The sequence below is a fragment of the Apostichopus japonicus genome, chromosome 16, assembly GCF_037975245.1.
Source record: "Apostichopus japonicus isolate 1M-3 chromosome 16, ASM3797524v1, whole genome shotgun sequence".
NCBI lineage: Eukaryota > Metazoa > Echinodermata > Holothuroidea > Aspidochirotida > Stichopodidae > Apostichopus > Apostichopus japonicus.
The window spans coordinates 718,607-745,632 of NC_092576.1; the positions used below are offsets into that span (position 1 = coordinate 718,607).

A 27,026-nucleotide genomic window follows, 5' to 3' on the forward strand; every position below is an offset into this window, starting at 1 on the left:
TTATCCAGAAAATGCCTGCGATTGGCTGAAACCCTAAATCTTCTCTGAGATCTATTTTGATTGGTGCTAACATTCTGTGACAACGTCGTAGTGCGCCGCACAGCGTAATTTTACAGAGTAACACGCATGCGCGAGGGTCTGGATACGCCTATATATGATAATTACCCCTAACCCTCCTAGGAAAAAAAATTACGCACCCCGTACAGGCTAGGACAGTTTGAGAACGTAAGCGTACAAATTGTCCCAACTGGGTGCCATATCTCCCAACGAAAAGCGCAGATTACCTTAAGCCTTTATTCAGATCGATAAGTTTGTTTCTCTTTTAGTATGGTCACAGCAAGTTCAGCAACAGGTTTGGTGAAGGAGTAAAACATTGAATGGTAAGATTTCTGACACCTTTATCTGCCGATGGCGACTTGATTCTCGCTGAACATCATTAGGCAGTGTTAGTAGTACAGATAGTTTATTATTGTTAGTGTGGTAGAATTCCGTTAAGGCCTAACTAAACGTGCGGGTGATGGTTTTACTACAGTACCAGGGTGGGAATTTTACGGTACGCCGGTACGCTAGCGTACTGGAATGAAAATATGGCTTACCAAAATAAGAAAATCAAATGAGCCTAGTACTACACACCCTTGTAATGAGCGTACCAACAATTCTGACCGTAAGTGACTGCATCGGACTGTAGTAGGCTTATCTGTAATCTGCTTCTAAGTTACGGAGGATTAATTTGTCGCGCAGCTAGCAAAAAGCACCAACGAACAGGTCGCACACAGCTGGCTTCACACATGAACTACGCAATTGCCGACGGCAATTGCGAAAATAACCTAAAATCCTCACAAATCTCCGACCACATGGTAGCCTTACTTCACACTAAGTCAACTGCATGGAAATCTAACCTTGCCATCTGTTTATTCGCTTTAGTTGTGTCGCAAAATAAAAAATAAAAATATCCACGGAAACTGCAATCTTCGACCACATGTTAGCCTAACAACCACACTAAGTCAATGGGAAATGTAGCCTAACCATCGGTTTGCAAAAAAAAAAAAAAATGCGTAGCTTACTTTACAACTTTCAATTTGCTGGAAATCGGCATTTGTTTGGAAGGTACTGTAAGTGATATTTCTTATAGAGGGTATGTTATATTTTATATTGGAGTAGTTTCTAGTTGTTATTATTTCTTTACATCAATCTGGTATTACATTTTAAAGTAATTTTAAACAAGTTACGATGGTACAATTTGCTTTTCAGTTTGATTGGCCTAAGCTTACATTTTCTAATTGAACCTGAATGGAGTTAAATAGGTAACGAATAGGTATGTTTAACTTCAAGTTCGTAACATTTCTATTTGTTCATAAACGGTATAATACTGAAAATAAGTATAAAATAATGTCGGAATGAAGGCAATATGTCATTAAAATTTACACTTTGGCAAAAATTGAAGATGGATGGTTTGTATGAGATACTTTTTGAGATGGATATTTTGAGTAACTATTCTTAGCCCATTTCAAGCCATTAACAGGTGACATTCACGTCGAGGTGGTTAGGCCATTCGCTTAGCACAGTGCTGACTAGGTAGGATGTCATATTTCCGTATTTTGGAAATTTAAAAAAAAGAAGAAAAAAAAACTTTTCTTTCTTTCCGAGAAACTACAGAGGTAATTTGGTACAAACAAAATGATACCTTAGAGCCTTGTATAACAACGAAGCAAAAGGAAACAGGGGAAAATCACAACAATAATTGTTTCTGTCAAACTTTATTGCCAATTTCGTATATACGAGATATTTTCTCATTTTCAAATAATCGGAATCGGTACGATTATGAAAAAAATAATCGGTAATCGGTATTTTCTGTTATGCATAATCGCTTGAACACTATATGAAAGTAAACCTTGTAATAAAATATGTTTTAGGCCACACGGCATGATTAACTAATGCTTAAAATTATTTCTATGTTCTTGTAGAAAACGTCAAGTTCGCAAAATACAATTAGTTGCAAGGGCGTAGGAACCGAGGGGGCTGGGGGGGGGGCGCCAGCCCCCCAGTGAAAAATATGGGGGGCGGAAGTATCATTCCGCCCCCCCCCCCCCGCTCCGCAAGTCAGAAAACCCCTTTTTCATTTCCAAATGAGAAAAAAAAACTCATTTGGAGCACCAAATTGCATCTAAGGCCAGGTGAAAATGCAAAATTATTTACAAAATGGAGTGGGTGTTGAAGTGTGCTATATTGCACCAAATTGCATCTGAGGCCACCTGGAAATGCAACAAAATATTCAAAGGGGAGGGGGACACCCCTCCTCTTAACCCCTCCCCCAGGCCGGCCATCAGTCTTCAGCCCCCCATTCAAATGTACCTTCCTACGCCACTGATTAGTTGTGTTTATGTAGTTACGTGAGATCCGTAACAGACGAGGTGGTTAGGCTATTTGCTATACACTTAATTCATGGTAGGACATTATTTTTTCCGTATTTTTGGAAATTCTAGAAAATACTTTCTTTTCCCCCGGTTAACACCAGATGTGGTCTTACGGTTTATTCATTAATGGGTGTACTAGAGCCTTGTTTACATGACATTAGTTGCATGTAGCACGATATGCCAGTTTTGCGTGAATTTTTCGAGTGTTTTGCTGGATCTTTCGGAAAATTTGAAAGGACCGAACTTACTTTTCGTACACAATTGGTAATTTCTCTACTGATTTTCAGAGTTTTTTTTACGATCTCCAGTCGATACATTTCCATTGATCATGTATTTGAATAACTAATACCAAGTCGAGTGAGTATTCGACCCGGTATTGTCTGGTCGGAGAGTTCAACGTGATGGACAGGGATTGTAATTATTTCGATCGAACTGACATGCATTGACTGGATTATCTGCGCCGCCGCTGTCGGCTCGATATAAAGTACACTTGTGCCTCGAATCAGGAAGTTTTCACAAAAGGATAACAGCGTTCAGGTCATTGTGCTGTGCTTACCGATTCATGAATTGTGCTTACCAACTCAGAAATCTTGGCTCATGTTGGTAAGCACATTTCATCAAAAAATGAAAAAATGCTTACCAACTTTTTTTGCCAAATTCCCACCCTGTACAGTACACATACGAAACAGAATAAGACCGTAATTTGAAATTGTAGAGCCTAACCTGTTCCGTACTTGGATGTATATCGACTGCGTCGATCCATTTACGAAGCATCGTCGGTTATTTAAGCTGTGTGCGGACTATGGTGAATGCTTTTCTGTTGATAACTTGTTACTTACACTGTTAGAGTGATGAAGGCAAAGGTACTGTAAAATTCATTGAGAGCAGGGTGGGAATTTGGCAAAAAAGTTGGTAAGCATTTTTTCATTTTTTGATGAAATGTGCTTACCAACATGAGCCAAGATTTCTCAGTTGGTAAGCACAATTCATGAATCGGTAAGCACAGCACAATGACCTGAACGCTGTTATCCTTTTGTGAAAACTTCCTGATTCGAGGCACAAGTGTACTTTATATCGAGCCGACAGCGGCGGCGCAGATAATCCAGTCAATGCATGTCAGTTCGATCGAAATAATTACAATCCCTGTCCATCACGTTGAACTCTCCGACCAGACAATACCGGGTGGAATACTCGACTTGGTATTAGTTATTCAAATACATGATCAAAGGAAATGTATCGACTGGAGATCGTAAAAAAAACTCTGAAAATCAGTAGAGAAATTACCAATTGTGTACGAAAAGTAAGTTCGGTCCTTTCAAATTTTACGAAAGATCCAGCAAAACACTTTCGAAAAATTCACGCAAAACTGGCATATCGTGCTACATGCAACTAATGCCATGTAAACAAGGCTCTAGAACACCCATTTATGAATAAACCAGTGTATAAATTTAAGAAATTTGAAGTGGTTGTCCCCAGGACAACCAGCTCACCAATTTTTGGTTGTCCTGCTGAAATTTTGGTCGTCCTGTAAAGCTATAGTAATTTATGTTCGGAAAAAAATACTTGTTTGGGACTCCTAAGAAACTGTGAATGTTGAGCGATTTCATGGGTTCTAGATCAAATCCTGTGTTTCTTTCCGCGGCCTTGTTGGATTTTATTTTCTATTAATGCTGACTGTAGCAAAGATTGTGTACATTTGTACATCATGTTTTGCTGCAGGTCGTAACGATACAATAACCATGTGGTAAGCTGTAGGTGCGTCATAGTACTGGTCTAGTGTTTCAGTTTCAGTAATGTTATTAGCGAAAAAAACTTTGCGTCCCAGGGACGCAAGCCCCCGGAAAAGTTTGCGTTCTGTAAAAAAAAGCTTGCGTCCCAATCGAACGCCAATTAAGTTTATTGTATGACCTACTGTACTAATACAAGTGTAGTATCACTGCCTATACTTTGTGAATGTTATACACAATATTATAGGGCAGATGGCTCAGTGTCTTAGCTTCGGTGTTTGACAGGGGCGGCCCAGCCCACTCCTCCTTTCGCCCACCCTGCCGTTTAAAAAAAAAATTACCCCCAGCCCCCTCCTTCATCCGCCCTTGTACTTCCCTACTCGCCAACTCTGCAGTACTTAGCTCCATGCTTTGACCTTGCAGCGCTTCCAACAACCAAACTCTTCAAAATCAATGTACCTTCAGTGTGAATATCTCTTGCTAAATTCCACACTGTACTACTGCATTTGCATAGGCCTGTTCGAACTTCATTTTCAACTACACTTGCGCAAATCATCAAAACCTGATCCAACATTTATCCTGGGTTCTTTGCAAACAATCATCTGTGCGAAAATTACAGTAGGCCTATGTGAATAGATTTTTACGCAATGTCGATTAAAAAATCAAACTTCAATGTTCTAAAGTACAGAAGTTTACACACGAATGTTGCTCCAAAATAAACTTTACTGAAGCACATGGTCAATTGAGCCGCGAAAAAGTTTGCAACAGAAACTACTGTATGGATGCACATTTCACATTAGCAACTCTTATTGCAGAGAAAAGAAACATACTGTGAGATAAAATATCCTTTCAGGATTAGATATGTAAGCTTCCCACAAATGTCATAACATTTTCTGATCAAGCAATGATTTAAATATTACGTGATAGTCTCAGAAACAATTCAAATGCATCTTCGTACCACCAGTGATTGTTGTCAAAATGTACTTACAAATATGAGGCAAGGCCTAACGTTATGATATTTGAGTGCACACATATGATAGCCTTTACCACAAACTTTGTTATCTCTACACAAGGGAAAGTAAACGTTGCAAGTAATTGTTGTTAAACAACTTCGTGTTCATTGAGCACTGAAAATGCAAGAATTAATGTTTGCAGACAATCGGTAGGGACTATTAGCCAATCAAATCACGGGAATCTTGGTAAAGCATCATTGTCTATTTTTAGCATGAAAATCTCTGTAATGAAGTTTTGGTAACCCTGTACCTTGCAGTTGATTGTTATGATATATTTATTTTCAAACAAATTTAATGATCTGTAGGAGTAGGAGAACTTTTGGTTCTTGACAGAAGAAGTTGTGGTTTTTTGAAAAGAAATAATGAAAGTTGTCGTTCAAATATGTGTTTTGTTATGTTGTCCGTTGAAATAGTTGCGAGGGTGTAGTTGGTGGTTGTTTCTCAACAAAAAAAAATGTGGTGGATGGGCGGGGTCTTTGTCTGTGGGGGTAAACCTGAACTCTGATTGGCCTTTGTTGACAAACGGACGGAACAGAAAATACCATGAATCTTACTCAGGCTGTATACAGTACGTCTACGTGTATTATTTATTAGACGAAGGTGGAGTTTGGAATGAGTTTCCTCTTATGTGAAATGTCATTTTTTGCTTTCACGCTTGTTTCCGTGTCTTTTCCGTTTGTTTCACGGAACATTAACCAGCCTTTTCGATAGTTTTTTGGTTGTCCGCCGGGCAACCAGTACTTCACGATTTGACAAGTTTTGGTTTTCCGGCAGGTAATTTGGTCGTCTCGGACGACCGGACGACCGCTAAATTTACACACTGTAAACCGTAAGACCACATCTGGTGTTAAGCGGGGGGAAAAGAAAGTATTTTCTAGAATTTCCAAAAATACGGAAAAAATAATGTCCTACCATAGTTAAGTGTATAGCAAATAGCCTAACCACCTCGTCTGTTACGGATCTCACGTAACTACAAAAACACAACTAATTGTATTTTGCGAACTTGACGTTTTCTACAAGAACATAGAAATAATTTTAAGCATTAGTTAATCATGCCGTGTGGCCTAAAACATATTTTATTACAAGGTTTACTTTCATAAAGATGGCCATAGCTTGATATCTTGTGCTGCGTGTATGAACTGTGCCTCGTGTATCATGGGGAATACTCCATGAAACGTTTCTTGGAAACGTGCCAAAAATGTAAACAAACAGGTGTTAGACAGCGGATGCATGCGCGCACAGTTGTTTGGCAGGGTACCTGGGAAAATTCTGAGCACATGTACAGTATGAACTACGCAATTGCTGTCGGCAATTGCCTAGTTCATGTGTGAAGTTGGAATAATTTGCGATGCATACACAGTTAGTCGTAGGTACGTGACGGTCCAGGCACGATCGCTGAGCTAGCAGCCAGCTGTGTGCGGCGTGTTCGTTGGTGCTTTTTGGTAGCTGCGCGACAAATTAATCCTCCGTAACTTAGAAGCAGATTACAGATAAGCCTACTACAGTCCGATGCAGTCACTTACGGTCAGAATTTTTGGTACGCTCATTACAATGGTGTGTAGTACTAGGCCCATTTGATTTTGTTATTTTGGTAAGCCATATTTTCATTCCAGTACGCTAGCGTACCGGCGTACCGTAAAATTCCCACCCTGATTGAGAGATCAATGTGAATGCCTATGTTGAGTGAACCGTTAAGGGACCTTCCCACTAATGGGACGCAATCTTTTAGCCAGGGACGCAAAACCTTCAAATTGCGTGCGTCCTGCAGACGCAAACTTGTTTGGGGGAAACAAACCCCAAGCACACTCCACAACTAGGCCTATATGTAAAGCATAACAAACACTTTCTTGAATGAATATCTTTCTTTGTCATATTGTATTGCTTATTACTACTAATTCTAGCCAACTACTAAGAGTGAAACAGTAATTACGCATTGCAAATCACAATTTGCACGACATGGTATTCCGGATGTCCTAATTACAGACAATGGACCTCAATTTACAAGTGTTTTCTTATTTGTTTCAATTTCACGACACGTACAGACGATAGTTTTGTAGGCATGTATATATTGTAATGAGGTGGTAAAAGTTTCACATTTTGTTACTTGTATATGGAATATGGAATCTATCAGGTGCTTTGTTTTACCATGGTGTTCCCTTCGCTTGTGTATCTGCTCTTGGGCAGGGCCAAGCTATTTGCACTGTGACGTACGGGACATTTCAGAGACTTAAATGTGTCTAAAAGTTATAAAAAATCTATTTTCCAGAAACTTTTTCAGGTTTTCATATTTGTTATTGCTGCTACTGTATTACAAACTCATGAAGATTTCCTACACTTGCTTTAATTAGGTCCCATCTTAATTAATGTACAGTGTGACGTACGGGACCAGAGAATTTTGTGTTTTTTTTACTAACGAGCAAAGCTGAAATCCCTCTGAAATTAGGAGGGCAGTGATCAAGCTGTTATAACTAGTGAATAGCCTAACCTTCCAAGGGCTAAGCTGTAACATATTAGAAAAATATATGAAGCCATTCCAGTTCAGGGATTACACAAATGATAATTGTCCTGTGACGTACGGGACAATTTGTCCCAATAAAAATTGACTATGAAAACTCATATTTTTATTCCTGAATATACCATAGCAAGCTGATTTCTACATAAAAACATTAATTTGGATATGCCAGAACAATGTCATTGGTAATTTCATGCCATATTTCCTTCTTTCGGGGATCGAAAAGAGCAGTGACTGTACTTTGAGATCATTCCACTACATAAAACATGGAATGCGTAAAGTATAAATCTACTCTACACATTCATCAAATACTCATAACATCAATTTTAGCTTTGTTAGACCACAAATGATTCAAGATGCAAAACTGTTTTGGTGCAAAACTGTTTTGGTATACTGTACAACACTGTATCATACTCCCCACTATTGACCCTCAAGTTGAAATATGATCCATCCCATTCAAAACATATCAAAATGTCCACAGTAATGTCCACATAATGTCCATCTATGAAACTAATACAACAAAGAAAACTCTATAGACCTAACACTGGTTACCAGACCTAATAGTCATAACATCAATTCTAGCTTTTTTGGACCACAAATGATTCAAGATGCAAAGTTTTGGCACAAAACTGTTTTGGTATATACTGTACAACACTGTATCATACTCCCCACTAATGACCCTCAAGTTGAAATATGATCCATCCCATTCAAAACATATCAAAATGTCCACAGTTACATCAACATAATGTTCATCTATGAAACTAGTACAACAAAGAAGACTGACATAATAGTTGAACAAACTCATGAGTGATTGTCCTCTGCAAAAATTGGGCAAGCGAAACTCTACACTTGTAACTAAAAATCTCAATGTCTACTATCTAAGTTCAGGACACAAGAACATTGTTGCACAGTCATGATAGTCACACTTCACAATAGGCCTACAAAATGTTGAAATGCAAACTCAACATTCTTGAAGTCGTCCTCATTCAATGTCAATGTTAAATAGCATTGTAGATGATTCTGTATCCCACATACACACACAATTGACTTCCCGATAGTTTATTGAACAACACCTGGGCAGTTGGTGGTCATCGGTCAATAGTTTATTTGAAGCCATGTTGTGCTCTTCAGGCATGCAGGGATTATAAGTTGCAACTACCAGCTTTCAACAAAATAAATTTGTAAGCATTGGAAGGTTTCCAGTAGAGGTCCCCATTGGAGCCCATGCATGTTTATTATGTATAAATACAGGGTTTCCACCACACTATGTCCCGTACGTCACATTTTGTCCCGTACGTCACATTTTTAATTTTGATAATTATATTTTCTGTGAATATTATTTCAATTTTTTTGGGATGGATTTTGTTGAACAATGTTTTTAATTAGAACTTTACAGAATATCACCAAAAAAAAATTGTTCGTCCATATCAAAACTTGAAAAAAAGTGCTCAAAATTGTGACGTACGGGACATCAGTATTTGGACACTAGCTAATGAGCATATTTAATTAATGAACCCCCAAACATAATATGTCAAAATTATTGGAAGGAAGGGTGTATCATGTCCCACATAACTTATATTCAATAAGTTCATATTGCTGACAGGGAAATAGGATTCCAAATGTCCCGTACGTCACACTGCAATTTGAATTTATGCAAATTAGCCGGCTGTAATTGTTCGAATAGGCAAAAAAGATTTTAAAAATTATGAAAATCTGAAACTTCAATAATTCAGCTTTAACATGACACCAAATTTAGGGTGCTTCAGTAAAGTTTGAAATTTGGCTTCTAGGGATACAATAGCTTGGACCTGCCCTCTTGTGGAGTTGTGACTTTCTGAAAGCCTTATATTATGGCAGCGAGACTGAGACATACCCAAAGCTTTACATTTTGTGGATTTGGTTAATATTGCATTCACTGACTGGAAACAAATGAAGAAATACTGGAGATGTTGACATATTTCACAAGGTAGGCATTTCAATTGCGGCAAGACCTCAATATCATACAGCACAGTATGTATACTGACCTACTGTACCTGTATAATAGCAGCGAATCTTACAAAATATGATTAGACGTTGAGGCAGTTCAACCATAATTTACTTTAATCGAAGAATTGCTACCCAAAATAAGTTAAAAAATGTGTGAACAGTTCTAACAACCATTTCTTTCTCTTGTAGAGCTGCATGTTTATTGGAAGAAGGAAGTTAATAAATGGTTCACTTTCTTACAAGGGTCAATCCGTGCCAAATCAACAGTGGCCTCCACGTCGACCCTCTCAGAATCGCCTGAAATTGATATGGTGTCTTGCCATATGTCTCAAAGGATGAAATTGGGCTAAAAAAAATTTGAAAACTTTTTTGTTGCTAGGATACGGCCCAGCCTAGCAACCAAATCCAGATTGCATTTTAAGAACCCTAAATTTGTGGCAAGTTTAGAGGCATCTTTTGCATAAATGTAAAGTATTTTATGTCTGATATTGCAGATATTGTGGAAGACATGTGACCAGTCTTTGAATTTAGCTAATTTTGAGGAAAATTTACGGTCTTAATTTTACGTAACAGGTATATAATTAAAATTGCAGAAAATGAGATAGGGGCCTTTTCTGGCCCTACTTTGAGCGTGTTCTATATTCACAAGCAAAGGCATGTTTGAGTTTTAATTTGCATAGGATCCTTGTCCATTGGTAGTTGTACGGGAAAAGTGCAAAAAAAAAGTCAAGCGGGTCGTACGTTTTACGAACAGTGCCCTCAAACTTAAGAAATCTCACTTCTGGCCCTAATTGGGGGTCCATTTTGGGCCTGTGGGTACATTTCAATTTTTCTTTAAATACCATTTTTCAAGAGTGTATTGACCCTATTTTCAAAAACTCAAGTCAAAAAGTTGTGTATTTTGTGTATTTTGTTGTATTTTGTTGCCCTCGCAAGCATGTTTCTGTAGAGCTGATGTAACTCTCATATACGCCACTTTAAGCTGCTCATCAGAGCATTAATAACTTATATAAAATATGTTTTAGCTCATTCTTTGCATCATAAATCTACATATCTTACTAGTTTTGTATTAAAAACCAAAAAAAACCCTTTTAATTGTGACCAAATTTGACCTTGAAATGCCCAAAATAGCCCAAAAGATTGGTAAAATGTGATCTTTGAGGGCGCTGATCACAGGCATCGTTGGGCATATGACCTTGAAAATGCAGTTTATTTGTAGTCCTTATGCTAGTGGACCACTCTCTTAATTGTTAAGCACCTGTACAAGAAGTTGTTGTCATTTGAATTACTCAAATCAGCTTGTGCAAGCATTTTCATACATGTATATGAACCAAGTGATTTTCGCAATTTTCGAGTCGTAAATTTGAGTAAATAACTCAATTGTTAATTTTTGGAATCAATTTTTCAATGCAAACATTCCCGCATCAACAGTGACCCGAGATATCCGGTGACCGCATTATGTCACCTGCGTAATTCCCGTTTTGATCGCTGGATTTTTCCTTTCATAGATATTTGTAGAAGCTATTAAGTTAATTTGAAATTCGTCGTACATCATTTAAATGGCATGTGATCCCAGTTTGCAACTGTCCTTGGTTCCATCCACCTTGCCCTCCGTACAAAGTGTTGTTCTACCACCATGGCTGCCGCAAGTACAGTAATCTCTGAAACACTTGAATCATGTAAAGAACATCTTCTTGTCTAGATGCGAAGGACAGCGCAAGTCTTCGCCTTCGATTTTCTTTGTCAAAATTTGAATCCTGATTATCTCGCATGGTACAATATAAGAATATAATATAAGAATCATAAATTTGCCATACAGTACACGTAGCAACTAGCCTTTGAATCTCCATCTTGCTAGTTGAGCTAGTGTTCCTGCCTGTATCGTGCATTTGCTAATTCCTACATAGATTGAGTGTGTGTGGGCCGTGCATAGCGTAGTATTGTCACCCTAAGTCTATGCAACCATGACAACAAAAGTTTTAGAGTATATTACCTACTACACGATCTCGGCTCACATGACACATTTCCAATCCAATCCTTTACCAACATGCGGTGAATAGAGAGTACGACTCAAGTGTTAATGCGTCCTGATCAATGCATTTATAAGTTCACCCCAAGGAGAGATGATCTTCTGATAACATCAGGTGATTTGATCTGGATCTAGTGTAAAAGCACCCAATGTAATGTAAACAGGGAACTGTCATTGAAGTTAGTCCATACCTGTGTTGTCAAGTCATTAATATTAGATATTTATATACATGAAAAAAAAGAGTTGTTTTTGCTGATTTAAATGTTATACAGTATATATTGAAACCTCACTCAAATTATATATGACTGCATCAGAAAAATGGGAGATGTAACATACTGAATGTAAACCTTAATCTGGAGATATTCCCAGGCTTAAGTGACCCTCACTGCATCACTTTGAAATTCCACCACTTGTCGCCACTGTGGCATTTTGGCATTTTCTTGACTTTGGAGGTCTCATTTCTCAGCAATTAAACATCCTACAGTACTACCTTTCTATTACAGAAACCTATAGAGTCTAGCCCATACAACAGGAATATAAAAAATTAGGCTAAATATTGTCTTGTGGAGTTAAGTCAACTTAAAAGTCAAAATATTCGATTTTTGTATTTTTCACTAAAAAATATGCTATTTTTAGTGATAAATTGCCCCTAAACCATTGCTTTAGGGTACTTGATTCTTTCAGAGGTTATTATGTCTAGTACAAACAATACAAAATAATGATGATAATGATTACAGTAATATGTCAGTCACTAATATCATTTTAATTCTGCTTTTAACCCCTTTCAAACTATTTGTTTTCTGACAAAGAAAACTGACAACTTTGTGTCAACACAACAATTCATAACAGGGAGTTTATGTGATATGATTGTTCAAAGAAGATGGTGAGATCATCCTCATACACAGTCTTGAAAGCCTGGTCATATTTTCTTACAAATTGTTGCAGCAAGGGAACAACCTAATATTTTACTCCTGAAAACAATGACCTAAAATCACATAATTTTCTGCAATTTAATATTCAAACTCAGGGACTTTGTAAATGTTGCAAGAATCCAGCTGTTATTCAGCCATGATTCTAAGAAAAATTTGGCTTCAGAAAATTGAACAGGTCGCTAAGCGAAGTTATTTCAAAGTAAGAAAATATTCCAACAGTATCGAAGAAAACATTCTCACACTTGTGACACATTTTATTTTGAAATGTATTTCACTTTTCTTGTACGATGTGTAAAGTTGAGACTAGTTTTTAGCATCTTGCTTACTACACTGTTTACAGGTACAGCAAAATGAGCCATGTCCAAAACCAAACAGCCTACTTTAGACCGGAAAGGTTCCAATTCTTTTTATGGGGATTATAAAGACAAATATGATAATTATGGCGGAAGAAATTCCTTCCGTTCTCATCACTTTTTATTTCAACATAAATTGCAGTACTAAGACCACAGATACAGAACTAACTTGGACGTCCATTGACATACACAGTGAAACACATGCATGTATCTTGGTTTCCTCAGTATATACTTGTTATATTTTACAAACAGTTACTGTAAATTATGATATCACACGTGTAAAACTTTGTGGCCAATGTCACCAAGTGGTCACTGAATTAAAATAGAAGAACCGGAGGGCGTTGTGGTCAAGTGGTTAAGGCAGTGGACTTGTGATCTAAGGATTACAGGTTCGAGCCCTGGCCAGATCATTGCGTTGTGTCCTTGGGCAAGGCGCTTTATCTCCATTGCCTCTCTTCACCCAGGTGTATAAATGGGGACCTGCGAGGTAACTTGTAAATATAGTTGCGTGCGCCGGTTTGTGGCTGCACCCTATGGGAAGTCCCCCGGGGGACACGTGGTTGTGGTGCACTGTGGTGCCCCAGGAGAGATTGATTGAATTGTGCACACTTTGGTGTGTGGGTGTGACAAGTTACCAATGACCAGGGGTTAAGTTGTAAAGTCGTGTGAGGAGGCATTAGCCTCATACAAGACTGTAAACCTTCAACTTTAACTTTAACCCATGTATAGAAGAGCTACAGTACATTACTGTACCAATTAAGTCATAAGATTCTTGTGAGTATGAATTTCTTCAGTATACAGTGTGTGATGCTTGTAAAAGCAATAGGGAATATGTGTGCAGATATTGCATTTTGAAAGCGGCTGCCCCAAGATGATGTATCTTTTTCATCTTCTTAGGAAGTCATTCTCATCAAATAGAAATGAAGTATGATTTAAATCTTTTCTTTTTCGTTTACTGTACAGTATATACAGAACATGGCACAGAGCAAGGTTCGATTGTGTATCTTCAACGTTGTTCTCCTTTTTCAATTTGTGAATACAAGTAAGTACAGTACCTTTTTATTTTAAACCATCTGGTATGAGTTACAGATGACATGAGCCCAGGCATCATTTCTAGAAGTATGTTCATGATGATATTTGCTATTGAGGTTTGGTTGTACAAATACAAAGTCTGGAATTTTCTATTAACTGTCAGGGTAAGACCAGTAATCATGTCATTTAAAGTGGTTACATTTGGCATAACAAACTTCACATACCCCACACCTCAACAAAACTTTGAAGATATTTATTAATGTAAAATATGAATGCAGGTTCTCTGACACACAGTATGGGTATAATTTGGACGAATGAATTTATTAATATGAGTTGCTTGGTGATGTTGTCCATCATGCAAACTTACTAGCTATTAAAGATGGTAGCAATGAGAGTGGGAGTTTAGAGTCACATTTTTTTTGTTCATATTGTTTCTTTTTTAGTCATTGCAGTATAAATATATAATATTTATATAGAGGAGTCAAAAATACATTAACAGGAAGAATAACTAATATAAAAGCAACATAATAAAATAGTTAAGATGATAGGATATCATTTAAGATACAGCTACACTTACAAAAGTCTATACATAAAACAATAACAACATACTATAACAAAGATTTTAAGTGCTTGGATTGAATGTATAAAGCAGCACATTATGTAAAAGAGTATCACTACACTTGACATTTACAGTGTGAATTGCAGTTTGACTCACTTTTCAACAATCATGCATGCTAAAGTTAGAAGCATGAAGACAACAATAACATCAAGAAGGAACAAAATGTTTCAATAACAGAAACTTTGCAAAGAGCAGACTTTAGTATTAAGTTAATTTTACATCTGCAACATTGTATAACTGTATAGCTATCATACCTACTGTACATTGGACACCAATGATTCTGCATGTTAATTCAAAAGGAAATACAGTATATTGGGAAAGAAATTCAGAACTGTACGAAAACTCAAAATTTGTTAGTTTCATGAATATGCAAATAAAATAATGTTGGTAAAGGTTATACTATTTTGATATCACTGAAGTTAAAACAGGTCTGTCCACCGGGTGTGAACAACACATTCTCCACAAGTTGATCTGGATTGAAGACCATGGTTAAGAAAGGGCCACTGATTATTTGCTTTGTTATAGTCAAGGAGATGTAACCTTACAGTACCTTTGTTTAATTGGCACTGGATGTGCATCAATTTGTGCAATTTACTGTCCTAACCATTTGAATTCAACAAAAATTAAAAATTTCTGTAAACAGTATTAAATTACAGGTTCTAATAGAAAATGTGGCAAGGAACCACTGAGCATGTTGGCCAAGAAACGGGGAAAATTTTGTTAATTTGTAATTATAGATCTTTTGAAATTCCGCAACTTGTCGCCACCCTGGCATTTTCTTGACTTTTGAGGTATCATCTTTCAGCAGTAAATACTGTACATCCTACTACCTTTCTATTACAGAAGTCAATAGACTATATCCCATAGAATGGATAATAAACTGAAATAGGCTATAAAAAAGCATTGTCCTGTGGAATTAGGTCAACTGTTTCAAAGTTGTTTCAAAGTGTTCAAGTTTGAAATTTTTTGCTAAAGCATGAGCTAGTTTAGTGATTAATTGCTCCTAATCTATTGCTTCTAGGCATGTGATTCTTGCAGAGATAATTACTGTATGTAAAGTCCAGTGTGATTAATCGGCCAATTTTGAAGCAATTCAACTGAAATTTTGATTATTTCTGCATGCTCCAAGCATGCAATAAATTTTAGAATATTTAAAAGAGGTCAAACTACACAACATACTCTAGAATTTGGTAATTTTGTGTGGAATGTCCCATTTGCTTACCAGTACTACTAATTTACTTCGTTCCCCACTTACCTGTCTCCGCACAACCTATGCACCACATTCTACCAGTACTACTATTCTCCACTTCTTCTAGCTGAGTTTTGTGATCAGAAGGAATTATACCTAAGACTGGGATCCAGGGGTCTGGTATCATGTGACTTTGGAACATTTCGAGTCATTGGATGGCTTATAGGAGAGGATGTAGATGACAGAAGTCCTTTCATTTATGTGGAGAATTCTCGAATACAAGGACCAGGTTATGAGAGTGGAGAATATGACATGTTTCAAAATGGTTCCTTGATAATCAACAAAGTAGCACTCCAACATGAACAAATGTTTACTGCTAGGATTCTAAGAGGTTCAGATGTGGAGCACTACACAATTGAAGTTAAAGTGTATGGTAAGAATGAGTTTCATATGGATTAATTTTGTTTTATGTTTTTCGGTTCGTCGTTGGTCACATGACTCAAGTGACACTTTCAGCAACTAAGTCTATCACTGTTGGTTACTTAAGCCAGAAAATCTATAGCCTTGAGTCTGCTCAGTATTTGTGTTATCAATTTCCAGAATACTGTTAGTATCCCTAGTGCTTTACTCAATCCAGTACTTTGTACACACAAAGGTGAACACAAAAAGATGAACACCTTTAAAGGCAAAACTGATTGGAAAATATTGAACTTTGCCCTATAGATCACAAAAACAAAAAAATGCTGCATTACTTAGCATTAGAAAGCATACCCAATGAACAGTGTTATATGGAATATTTTGCATTTCTCATTATTATGATTCTGATGTTTGTAATTTTGTACTGTCACTGAGGGATATATTGCTGTTTTAAAACATTACAAGGATGGATGACTGCCAAACATTAGACTTCAAAGAAAGCATTTCATGAATGTGAGCAAAGGTTTTTGAAGAACCTACGTAGTTGTTCTTTCACAACGTGAACCTTTAACTGTTTTGTCTACTTGATTATTCTTTCCATTTTATTTGTTATAATTCTAGTCCTTCCTGTTCCTGTCTATCCTGTGGTCAATGGACTAACCAACCAGCAGCACGTTGTGATTAATGATTACAGCGGTGGTCAGGTGAACTGTGCCATGGACAGAGTCAGACCTAACATTGTTCTTGAACTAGTTTTTCTGGACCATGTCCCACAAGATGTTTCTTTGAGCAGTGTCCATTCCAGTATAAATAACACAGATGGGACATACAATGTTTCCCTGGTATCTAATCTTGCAGTCGGCAGCAATTTAATTGGAAGGCTAACACTGCAATGCAGGGTTGCTGGTCAGATGACAAACTATTTACCATCAGTGACTCTTATTGATGTTCTTGTTTTAAGTAGTAAGTTGAATTGTTTTAAAGCTAAAACTTGCATTTGATTGATTAGCTGTTTTACATACAGTAGCTTTGTCTTCTTATGTCAATTATTTACACCCTGTCCGGGACAAAAGTGATAAGGAGTTACTTGTGATGCAGATGCCAAACATAACTTCACCATTGGTGCAATTGATATAGTACTGATATTTAAGGATTAAAACATTTAACACACATACAGTATATTCTCTAAGTACATTAGTCTGATAGATTGTGGATTATATACTACTAGTGTATGTAGGCTTGCACGGTAAACCGGTTTTAGTATCGAAACCGGTTTTTTCGGACCGAATTTCGGTACTATTTTTTATTTTAAGAAAACCGAAAAACCGAAAAAACCGGAAAAACCGAAATGTGAATTGCAAATACTGGAAAAAAAAAAGTTTGTTGACTTTGGTTTCTCCTATATACTGTTCTTTTTGCAATATGAAAGTAAATTGCAACGAGAGAAAGCTTTTCTGATAGCCGACATTGTCAGCTAAGATCGGCACACGCCATGACCAGTGCTTGAGGATGGATAGCTAGGCCTAACATTAGGCTATGCATCCCTTATATGCGTGCATCAGTTAGGTACCTTGTAGTATTGAACTGACCTTGGTGGCCAACGTTAGTAGTTGTGAGAAGTACACACTCAAATGACGAGATGCAGTTCAAAACAAATTGTTATATCCAACGTGTTTGTCCTCTTTGTGTTGTTCTTATTATTTAACTTTGATTTAATAGTAGAGGATACGGAGAAAATCTTTTCAAACACATTGATCACAGTTCGTGTTCAAAAAATGAACGTTAAAACTTGAAAGGTACATTGCGCAATCCACAATACCATACGACATGTACAGTCGCAGGAGGGGGGCTCTGTGAGTTTAACAACTAAGATGCAACAAGTAACATCAGAACAATCACGGGGGGGGGTCTCTGAGTTTAACAACTAAGATGCAACAAGTAACTTTAGAACAATCACGGGGGGGGGGGGGGGGGCTCTGAGTTTAACAACTAAGATGCAACAAGTAACATTAGAACAATCACAGTCCGTATTCACAAGAGACACCTGGCGTCAGGCTTGAGTCAAGGAATATTAAAGGGGTAAAAATGTTGCATACATGGCTGGAAATTACAGATGTTGCTGTTGGGACAATTCTTCTTTGTACGCTAATAGATTTTATTTTCTTTGTAAGTTTCCTTTAAACATTTCTTCTTATCAGTTATCAGACAAGGCGTCTCTCAGTTGGTTTTTCGTTTACGTTGAAGAACACATGTTTCCAACTTAAACGTTAACAATTTATATTCTTTGCCGACCTAATCCCCGCTTTTGCCAGCGATATTTTTCAACTTGTACTTGAAAGTGTAGACAGTAAATTCTCTTCACTCCTTGAAGAGAAATGTATTTTACCGCCAAGATACCACCCGGGAACATGGCTAGAGCCTCGTGCAATTTGGTACTGTACCTTCATTGGACCAATCATATTGTAAGGCATTTTTGTACGATCTCAAATTGGTCATAATGAGGTTTACGCTCGGCCCTCATCTCCGAAAATAAAACATGTAATTTAACATGACCGTTAAATTTTTTTCTGAACACGAATTTGAACTTTGTGAAGTACAGTAAACACAAGACAAACAATACGTGTACGTGATGTTAAAACTTTAAGAAAATATTTCACTAACACATTTCTTTTCGACATATTTACTTCAGTTTAGTTAACGTGGGTTATAAAATGAGAGTCATGAAGGCAGTAACATTTCTTGAATTTATTCTTCTTATTTTCAAACAATTTACTGCGAACGAACAGACTTGAACTCGCTGTTGGTAAAGCTTCAAAAATACGCATCTTAGCGATCGAGATTTGGATATTTTCAATGCAATTTGGGAGGGGGAAAAAACCGGTTTTTGAGCCAGATTCGGTTTTTGGCTAGAGAAAAACCGGTTGTAAGTTTTTACGAAACCGTGCAAGCTTAAGTGTATGCACACTGCGCTTGAAAGTCTCAAACATTAAAGATTTTTCTTTCAAACTTAGGCAAATTACCCTCCTGAAATTGTTTTCACACACAGGATAGTACTAGATTGCTTTCAAAAAAATATGATTGGTTATTTTCAACCTCACCCATTTTGACTTTTTAGCTGTCAAAGAAGACCTCTTTTGCACATCAGATCGACTTTACAGCCCCATATTAAACTTATCATGGAAAAAAGCGAGAACCCTAAAATTTGGTATATAGTTAGAAGTTGAAGTTCACAACTATCACATGGTTACAGAATGTCGGCAACAAAAACCCTCCATTGTCCTGAAACACAGTATGAATTAGCAACTTCGGAGAACTCTGAATACAAACTTAGCTTAAAAGCAAAAACAGGACATTATTGTAAACTTGTGATTGTATGGTATGGTTAATGCATATTGATAACCTGAAGCAATACTTTAGGATCAATTAATCACCAAAGTATGTCACATCTATTCCTTGATCTGGTATGTACCTTTAATGATGGCTGTAGAATATCTTCTCGGTCACTGACATGACCACAACTCCAACTGGAAACGAAAATGAAAACATTGATTGATAGGCTCCCACTGACCAAATTCATCACTTTTTGGTTTCCATGATAATTGTAACCTTTGCATTCATGATGGCGTAGAGTATGTGTGTGTGTTTGTGTGAGTGCGTTTGTGACGCCCAGCTATAAAACCCGATATCACAGTAGGGAAGTGCAGACCAATTTCATATGTAGTGTGTAGAAGTACAACATTGAGTACAAAAAGCCTCTTGCTTTTGTGGACGTTAAAGGTCATTTGGGGTCACCAGGGGTCAAATTATGAAAACCTTGTGAACACGATAGCTCAAGATGGGAATCATGGGCAGACTTCATATTTAGTGTGTAGAAGTACCACATTTAGTAAAAAAAGTCCATTTTTTGTTGTGGTCAAAGGTCATTTGGGGTCACCAAGGGTCAAATTGTGAAAACCTTGTAAACACGATATCTCACAAAGGAAATCTTTCGAAGACCTCATATTAAGTGTGTAGAAGTACCACATTGAGCACAATAAGGCTATTGTTCTTGATGGAGATCGAATGTCTTTTGGGGTCTCCAGGGGTCAAATTGTGAAAACCTCGTAATCACGATATCTCAAGAAGGGAATCATGGGCAGACCTCATATTTGGTGCGTAGGAGTACCACATTTTGTAAAAGAAGCCTTATGTTTTTGGAGGAGGGCAAAGGTCATGTGGGGTCACCAGGGGTCCAATTGTGGAATCTTGTAATCAGGATATCTCAATACTGGAAGCTTGGGCAGACCTCTAATTGATTGTGTACCACATTGAGTTAAATAAGCCTTTAATGTTGTTGATGGAGGTCATTTGGGCCATCAGAGGTCAAATCGTGAAACACTTGTAAACATGTACTGTTACACCCTCACCATACATTACGTCAGATTCATGAGGAAAACTGCTCAAGCTACATCATCAAATCCACAATGCATTTTCGCTTTCTGGTTTAGAATTCCATACATTCCTTGATTAGGATTAATACTTCCTGATGGCAGCTAAATTACCAGCAGGTAAATGACAGGTAAATTACAGGTATATGAACAATGGTCATACCAAGTGATCAAAAAATTGACATTTCTTCATGAATAGAGATGAACTCTCACAGGTAATTTGTTCTTGACAATCCATTGAGCTCCATGTCTTAACTCTACAGGCATGATATGTGTACAATCATATACATGTACAGTATGTAGTGATGTACCCATGTGTGCATGTGTTCTGCGTTACACTACTTGACTACTGTAAGCCATGGTCGTTACTTGTAAAATGTTACTATATCATAAAAAAATTACATACTTCATGAAATTGTTGCCAAAATTACTCAATAATGCATCCTTTCACTTGATTCATTAAATCTGTATTTAACCAAGTTTGGAATTTTTTTTTCTTGTAGATGGACTTTGGCAAAGTTATCCTACAATTAATGGATTGACCAATCAGCAGCATGTTGTCATAGATATCAACAGAGAGGATGAACTGACTTGCTCTTGGAATGGAGTACCAAAATATGGGTATCTGAAATGGGACATCATCAACCCCTCATCTGATGGGATCATCATGACTGATCATCACACTCACACAAGAGACAATGGTGATGGGACATATGACCTCGCACTTCACTCCACGCTGAGTGTCCCCAATCCATCAGTTCTACGTGTTACTGTCCATTGCAAGGTAGCAGCGCCAACAGATCAATGGTACCCAGAGATCACCACAGCAGAGCTGCTTCTTCCAGCAAATTGTAAGCTTTATGAAAACCTATATCGATGTAGATATAATCTGTTACTTAGATTTAAACACAACAGCTGCAGTTTTTTTCCATCCCCAATAGACTTAAGTTAGGATGCAGTGTGATTTATCCTGTATTAATGCTGATAGTTGTCATTAATTAATTACCTGTAGTAGTGATTACACTTTGGAAGTTTGATTAATCGCACTCAAAACCTAAGTTGCGACTACTCAACTACAAGCTAGCACTGTAGACACATAATCTCCTTTTGAAAATTGGCCTAACCTATCAAAACAACACTAAAGCAGTTTTTCGGCAAGCACCTGCTCCGGTTAGATTCATGCGTTTGCTTGTCAGTAATATGCTTGTTCTGCAATGCAACATTCAGTCCTTGCAATGTTTGATCATTGCGCATAATCGCAATTTTGCAAGTCCTTAATCATTTACAATTGCCAAAGTATTTGTAATACATTCAAACATGTTTACAGTTACTTCTTTCATGGCCTGGCTCACATTTATCGTATGTCTTACTGAGAGTGATTGTACTGTAGTTTAATTTCAATGTGAAAAATGTGTGCCTGCTATGGCGCTAGGCTAGAGCCCAACCTAGAAATTTGAACGTCCTTCTACAGAAACTCTTGCAAACTAATCATCACACCGCTGGAAGGTGTTTGCACATTCATTTTCATTAGTGCTATTACTGTAGTTGTAGTAGCCTAGTAGATTCATTTGAAAGTTTTTGATTTACAAGGAAGAATTGTAAGAAATGTCATAGATTGAAACTTGTTTGAGCACAGATTTGTTTGGTAGATGTTTCAGGTAGATGATATAGAAAAATCAAACATATGTATAACAATTTAAAGATAAATATACTCTAGATAGTGAAAGGAAAATCCATTTAATGGAAACACTGTCGGTTGCATAAATTTGCACTCTGGCAGTAGCCCTCCTCTGCTCAGACACTTCTGGGCACCTGACAAGTCTGAGAAGACATCACTGTTTCCACAGTAACAAGTCTGGCATCAATATAGAAAATGGTAAATGTCCTGGGCAGTGTCTCCTTTTGCTAGCTTTCTGAACCTTTTTATTTTCATATGTTACTGCATTCTAGTTAAGATACATGAAGAGGCAAAGTACTTTAATTATTTAATATTTTTTCGACATTAGATGGTATATTACCAAAATAGTGGCCTGGTGGTGGTCTTGCAGATGTACCATCCCCTTTTGGTTGAATTAGTGTGAAGTATCAATTAGATAAGTTATAAGAGAAGTTACAAGACCTTGTACTTGATAACATATTGAAGATAAATAAAATGGAATAATTTAACTACAGATAAACAGTATACTTGCATTTGCAGTTCTACTGTCATGAATTGGATATGTAATCACTTTTCACTTTCTTCAAGAATTGTTTTTATCGTCTTGTCCATTTAGCTGACTGCCTTCCAGCATTCCCAGTGATAAATGGATTGACTAGTCAGCAACATGTAGTGTTGGATGTACAGAGAACAGATGTACTGACTTGTTCCATGCATAGAGTCTCACAAGAAGTTTCTATTCAATGGTTGATCATCACTCCTGACTCATCAGAAGATATATCTCTGGATGATCAACTTTTCAGGAGCAATAACGAGGATGGAACTGTTAACATCACTCTTAAATCAACTGTTACAGTTACTAGTCTTTCAATTAACCATGTGACTCTTCAATGCAAAGTATCTGGTCTTCCAGCTGACTCCCCTCAAGTGTCTTCAAGTCAAGTAGAACTTCTATTACCTTCAAACTGTAAGCAATATCTACTATTACTATACGTGTTTTTTCCTCATTCATCTGATATTGTAGGCAGGCTACATTTGATAGGCAAACATAATCTATTCAGCATTAATGGTGTGTATATCCTTGGCATGTAAACCATAAGGGACACAATGAGTACATGATGTATTTAGTGCCCGCTCAATATGTGCATTCCTTCTTAAGGTTCAAGGTCCGTATTGGTTAACATAGGACTGAAAGGTCACACAAGGTTTCCAGGAGAAAAACAAAAACAAATCTTGTTAATGTAAAGAAATTTTAAGTTAAGGTTGGGAAGTGTCTGTCTTAGTCATTAACAGACCTTTTGTCTTTGTAGAGTAGAAAGGTCATCTGAGGTCTCTGGACACAATAAATTAAAAAGTTAAATTTGATCATCATCATACTGAATCTGTGGATCCAATTCTTCATGACAAATATGGTATTGATTGTTGTAGAGGTCATATAGTTAGTCATTTGAGTTCACCAGAAGTCTGAAAACCCTGTAAACATTTTTACTTTAAATCTTGAGCTTCATAATTAATTTGGGTATCCACATTATTAGGTAAATAAATCCAAATGTTTTGTAACAATGAAGGTCATCTGAGGTCACCACACTGGTTATCTGAGGTCACTGTTGGTCGAACTTTGAAAACCTTGTAACCAGGACCACTTGAGTGCGAGAAACTTGCTGATCATGCAGATTCAGCAATGACCGAAACTTGAAGTCTTATCAGCATGTTGCATTAAATTCTCAATTTGCCAAGGCTTTAATCCTTGTTTTTGATTTCTTGTCGAAGGCAAAAGGAATCTATGTGATGGTGATGGCATATATTTGTTTGTGTGTGTGACGCCTTGGCATGTAAACACTGTAACTCCAAAATATAAATTTGTATGAATTCCATATTAGGTATGTTGATCCACCTTAGTACAAAACTTCTATCCTTCTTTGTGAAGGTCCATGGTTATGTGAGATTGGTAGAGGTCAAATCTGAAACCTATTAAAAAGCATCAATAGCAAAGGTTTGATGAGTCTCAGTGAGTATAAAAATACTACTTTTTTGGTAAAGGTCATTGGTTATATGAGGTCAACAGGTGAAACAAGATAAATAAAAAAGTACAGGTTTAATGAACTTCACACTTGGTATGTGGATCCACCTTAGTCAGAACCATATAGTTTCCAGATTGTTTTCTGGAGAAGATTCTGAAGAACCAGATTGTTTTCTGGAGAGGTCAAAAGCCATGTGAGGTCAACAGGTGTCAAAGGCTGAAATCCTTGTAAACATGTTATAACTTTAAACTTGTATCAAACATCTTTTATAAATTATAAATATATGGTATGATTAAAGGTAAAACCATTTAATAGAAACAGTTGCATTGGGGCACACTCCAATTTAAATTTATGCACGCTACCTTGCTAGACATGCAGTTCTTATAACTTATTACACAAATGTTTTTGAGCATATTATTTTCATATATATGAAAATACCTTGTTTTGCAGAGAATGCTTTCTCTTCCTTGGAAGTAGTATGCACCAATATTACTTAAGCATGAAGAAATGCTTTTACTATTAATATGCATTCTTATTTGTTTTAACTTGTAGTTGTCTGCCATTACTTTGAGCCACCCTTTATCAGTATATGTCATGTTGCTCTCTGCAGGTAAAGATGACCACTCCCAGTCAAATGGCACATCACTGTACTTGCTGATTGGTGAGTAAATTGCTAAATAGCATGGAACTGGTTGTGGTGGTGGGAATGCTTGATTTGGAAGTCAATATAGCATTAAACAGAGATTCCAAAGAAACAGTAAGATTGTTATCAGTGACTGCATGTTACTGTAACCCCTCCTTTCCTTCGGTCAAGGTAATTAGGACAATGGGTCAGCAATATGTGTATCAAGTGGGCCTAGGCTTCAAGACAGGATAAAATTGTCTCCATGTCCGAATGGTTCAATGCTGATATATTCAAAAACAACTGCTGAGTCAGTTCTACACAGGTTTACAATGAGAGACACAAAACACAAAGAAATGTACCATGAACTACTTATATTTTCAATCCTCCAATCGTGAGAAATGGGGACGTTATAAGGCTATCAATGGCACAAAACAATAAAAAGTATCTACATTACAAAATATGTCAACTCGACCACACTCTTAGATATTAATTCTTGCAGTTACATAGAACATACTGGTTACTGTGGTACTGAACACTGTACATCAAGATGCAGCACAGGTGGTAAAGACAATAATAACAATAGTAAGGTTACAGTGTGCACTGTACTATACACTGAACATTTAGAACTTAGAAAACTTAAAACTTATTGTCTATGGCCATGACAAAGGTTACAATAAAAGAATACTTAAACTTATCTGGTTTTACACTGGTGCTGTCGCTAACTGCTCGCTTTCTTTCTTCAACGCGGAAAGTTCATTTTCGCGAATTAAGGTTCCGGTGTACATCAGTGTGCTCCATAATAGACTCGGTAATATACTGCAGTCCAGCGATTTACAAAACGGTATGACAATTTAATAAAATAGTTAGGGTTATAGTGACGTCTACAGCTCGGTGGTAGCATCCGGTTCCTTAGATAAATACAAAGTACAGGTAGGCTCCAAGAACAGCAATTAAGTAAAATATGAAAAGTCCATGGTAACCATCTCGGCAAGATCCAGAACAGTGGCCACAAAGATACTAATATGACATTCTCATCATAATTTAAGAATATAACTTTACATGATGAACATCTTAAAACTCCCTATTTATACAACACTTTTTCCTTTAATAAAAATATTACAAGTACAATAGATCAAGCAAGAGAAGTCTTGCTCTCTCCAGGTGAAGAAACGAATTCTAACTATATCAAGATACAATGTTACCAGAACTATGTGACAACAACGCTAGGCCACATGGCTTCCCCACATCCTATTCGTTACTTCTAGCAAAGATGCAGTCCCAACTAATATGATGACCAATCAGTAATTACATGATGGATTAGTCCTTATAAATATTCATGTCACCATGTGCCTTCCCTTCCCCAGCACTGGGCTATTTTGTAACCCTTTCCCACCATACACTGTGACTCTAAATACTATTGTCCCAGGTATAAACCACAAGCGCTATTGTCTAGCAGGCACAGTTTATCTCAGGAGAGATAAGCAGCAAAGATACATACAAAAAGGCTTTGTGAAAGTAAAATAACCATCACTAATCTGCAATATACTCAGCAGAGGCAGGAAGTATCTGTTTACTCTTTTTAATTAAAACTATCTACACTATTGACAGAAACTGCTTCTACTAGCAAGTGAAAACAACAAACCCACTGTGTCATTCATGACACCAGGGTTACACCTTCCTCTTCTGAACATAACATCGTCCCGATGTTCACATGAATATATCCTCAAAACGGATTTACAACAAAACAAATAATAAAATTAATACATGCATAAAAGAAAAACAGTAAACAAAACATACGTAAGAATTAAACTCAACTCAGCACTTGAATGAACTCCAATGCACAACAGAAACTTAGATGCCTGTAATGTTACATACACACCAGAAATGGAATTATCCATTTTGCATAACATTTAGTATTAACTTGACATAAGGATCATCAGGTGACATATGTGCCAACTTCTCTTTCACCATTAATATATAATCTACTTGATGTTGCCAAGGTAGTTTATCCTTACAAACAGTAGTAGCCTGATGAGAATATGCCCATCTATCAATCTCTTTGGTTTTCCTACT

The 27,026-nt window shown here is 37.0% G+C and overlaps 1 protein-coding gene across 3 annotated transcripts in view; it reads left to right on the forward strand.

Annotated features, from left to right (window-relative positions):
• The first annotated feature begins 230 nt into the window (after nucleotides 1-230).
• LOC139983331 (uncharacterized) overlaps nucleotides 231-27,026 on the forward strand; it is a 58,135-nt gene continuing 31,339 nt past the window's right edge. For all 3 annotated transcript variants that reach the window (XM_071996840.1, XM_071996841.1, XM_071996842.1), the window contains exons 1-7: nucleotides 231-380; nucleotides 13,930-14,008; nucleotides 15,934-16,239; nucleotides 16,845-17,186; nucleotides 21,154-21,501; nucleotides 22,924-23,274; nucleotides 24,939-24,989. In XM_071996840.1, coding sequence (XP_071852941.1) covers nucleotides 378-380; nucleotides 13,930-14,008; nucleotides 15,934-16,239; nucleotides 16,845-17,186; nucleotides 21,154-21,501; nucleotides 22,924-23,274; nucleotides 24,939-24,989 — 1,480 coding nt within the window. In that variant the 5' untranslated portion in view covers nucleotides 231-377. The remainder of the gene's footprint in view (nucleotides 381-13,929; nucleotides 14,009-15,933; nucleotides 16,240-16,844; nucleotides 17,187-21,153; nucleotides 21,502-22,923; nucleotides 23,275-24,938; nucleotides 24,990-27,026) is intronic.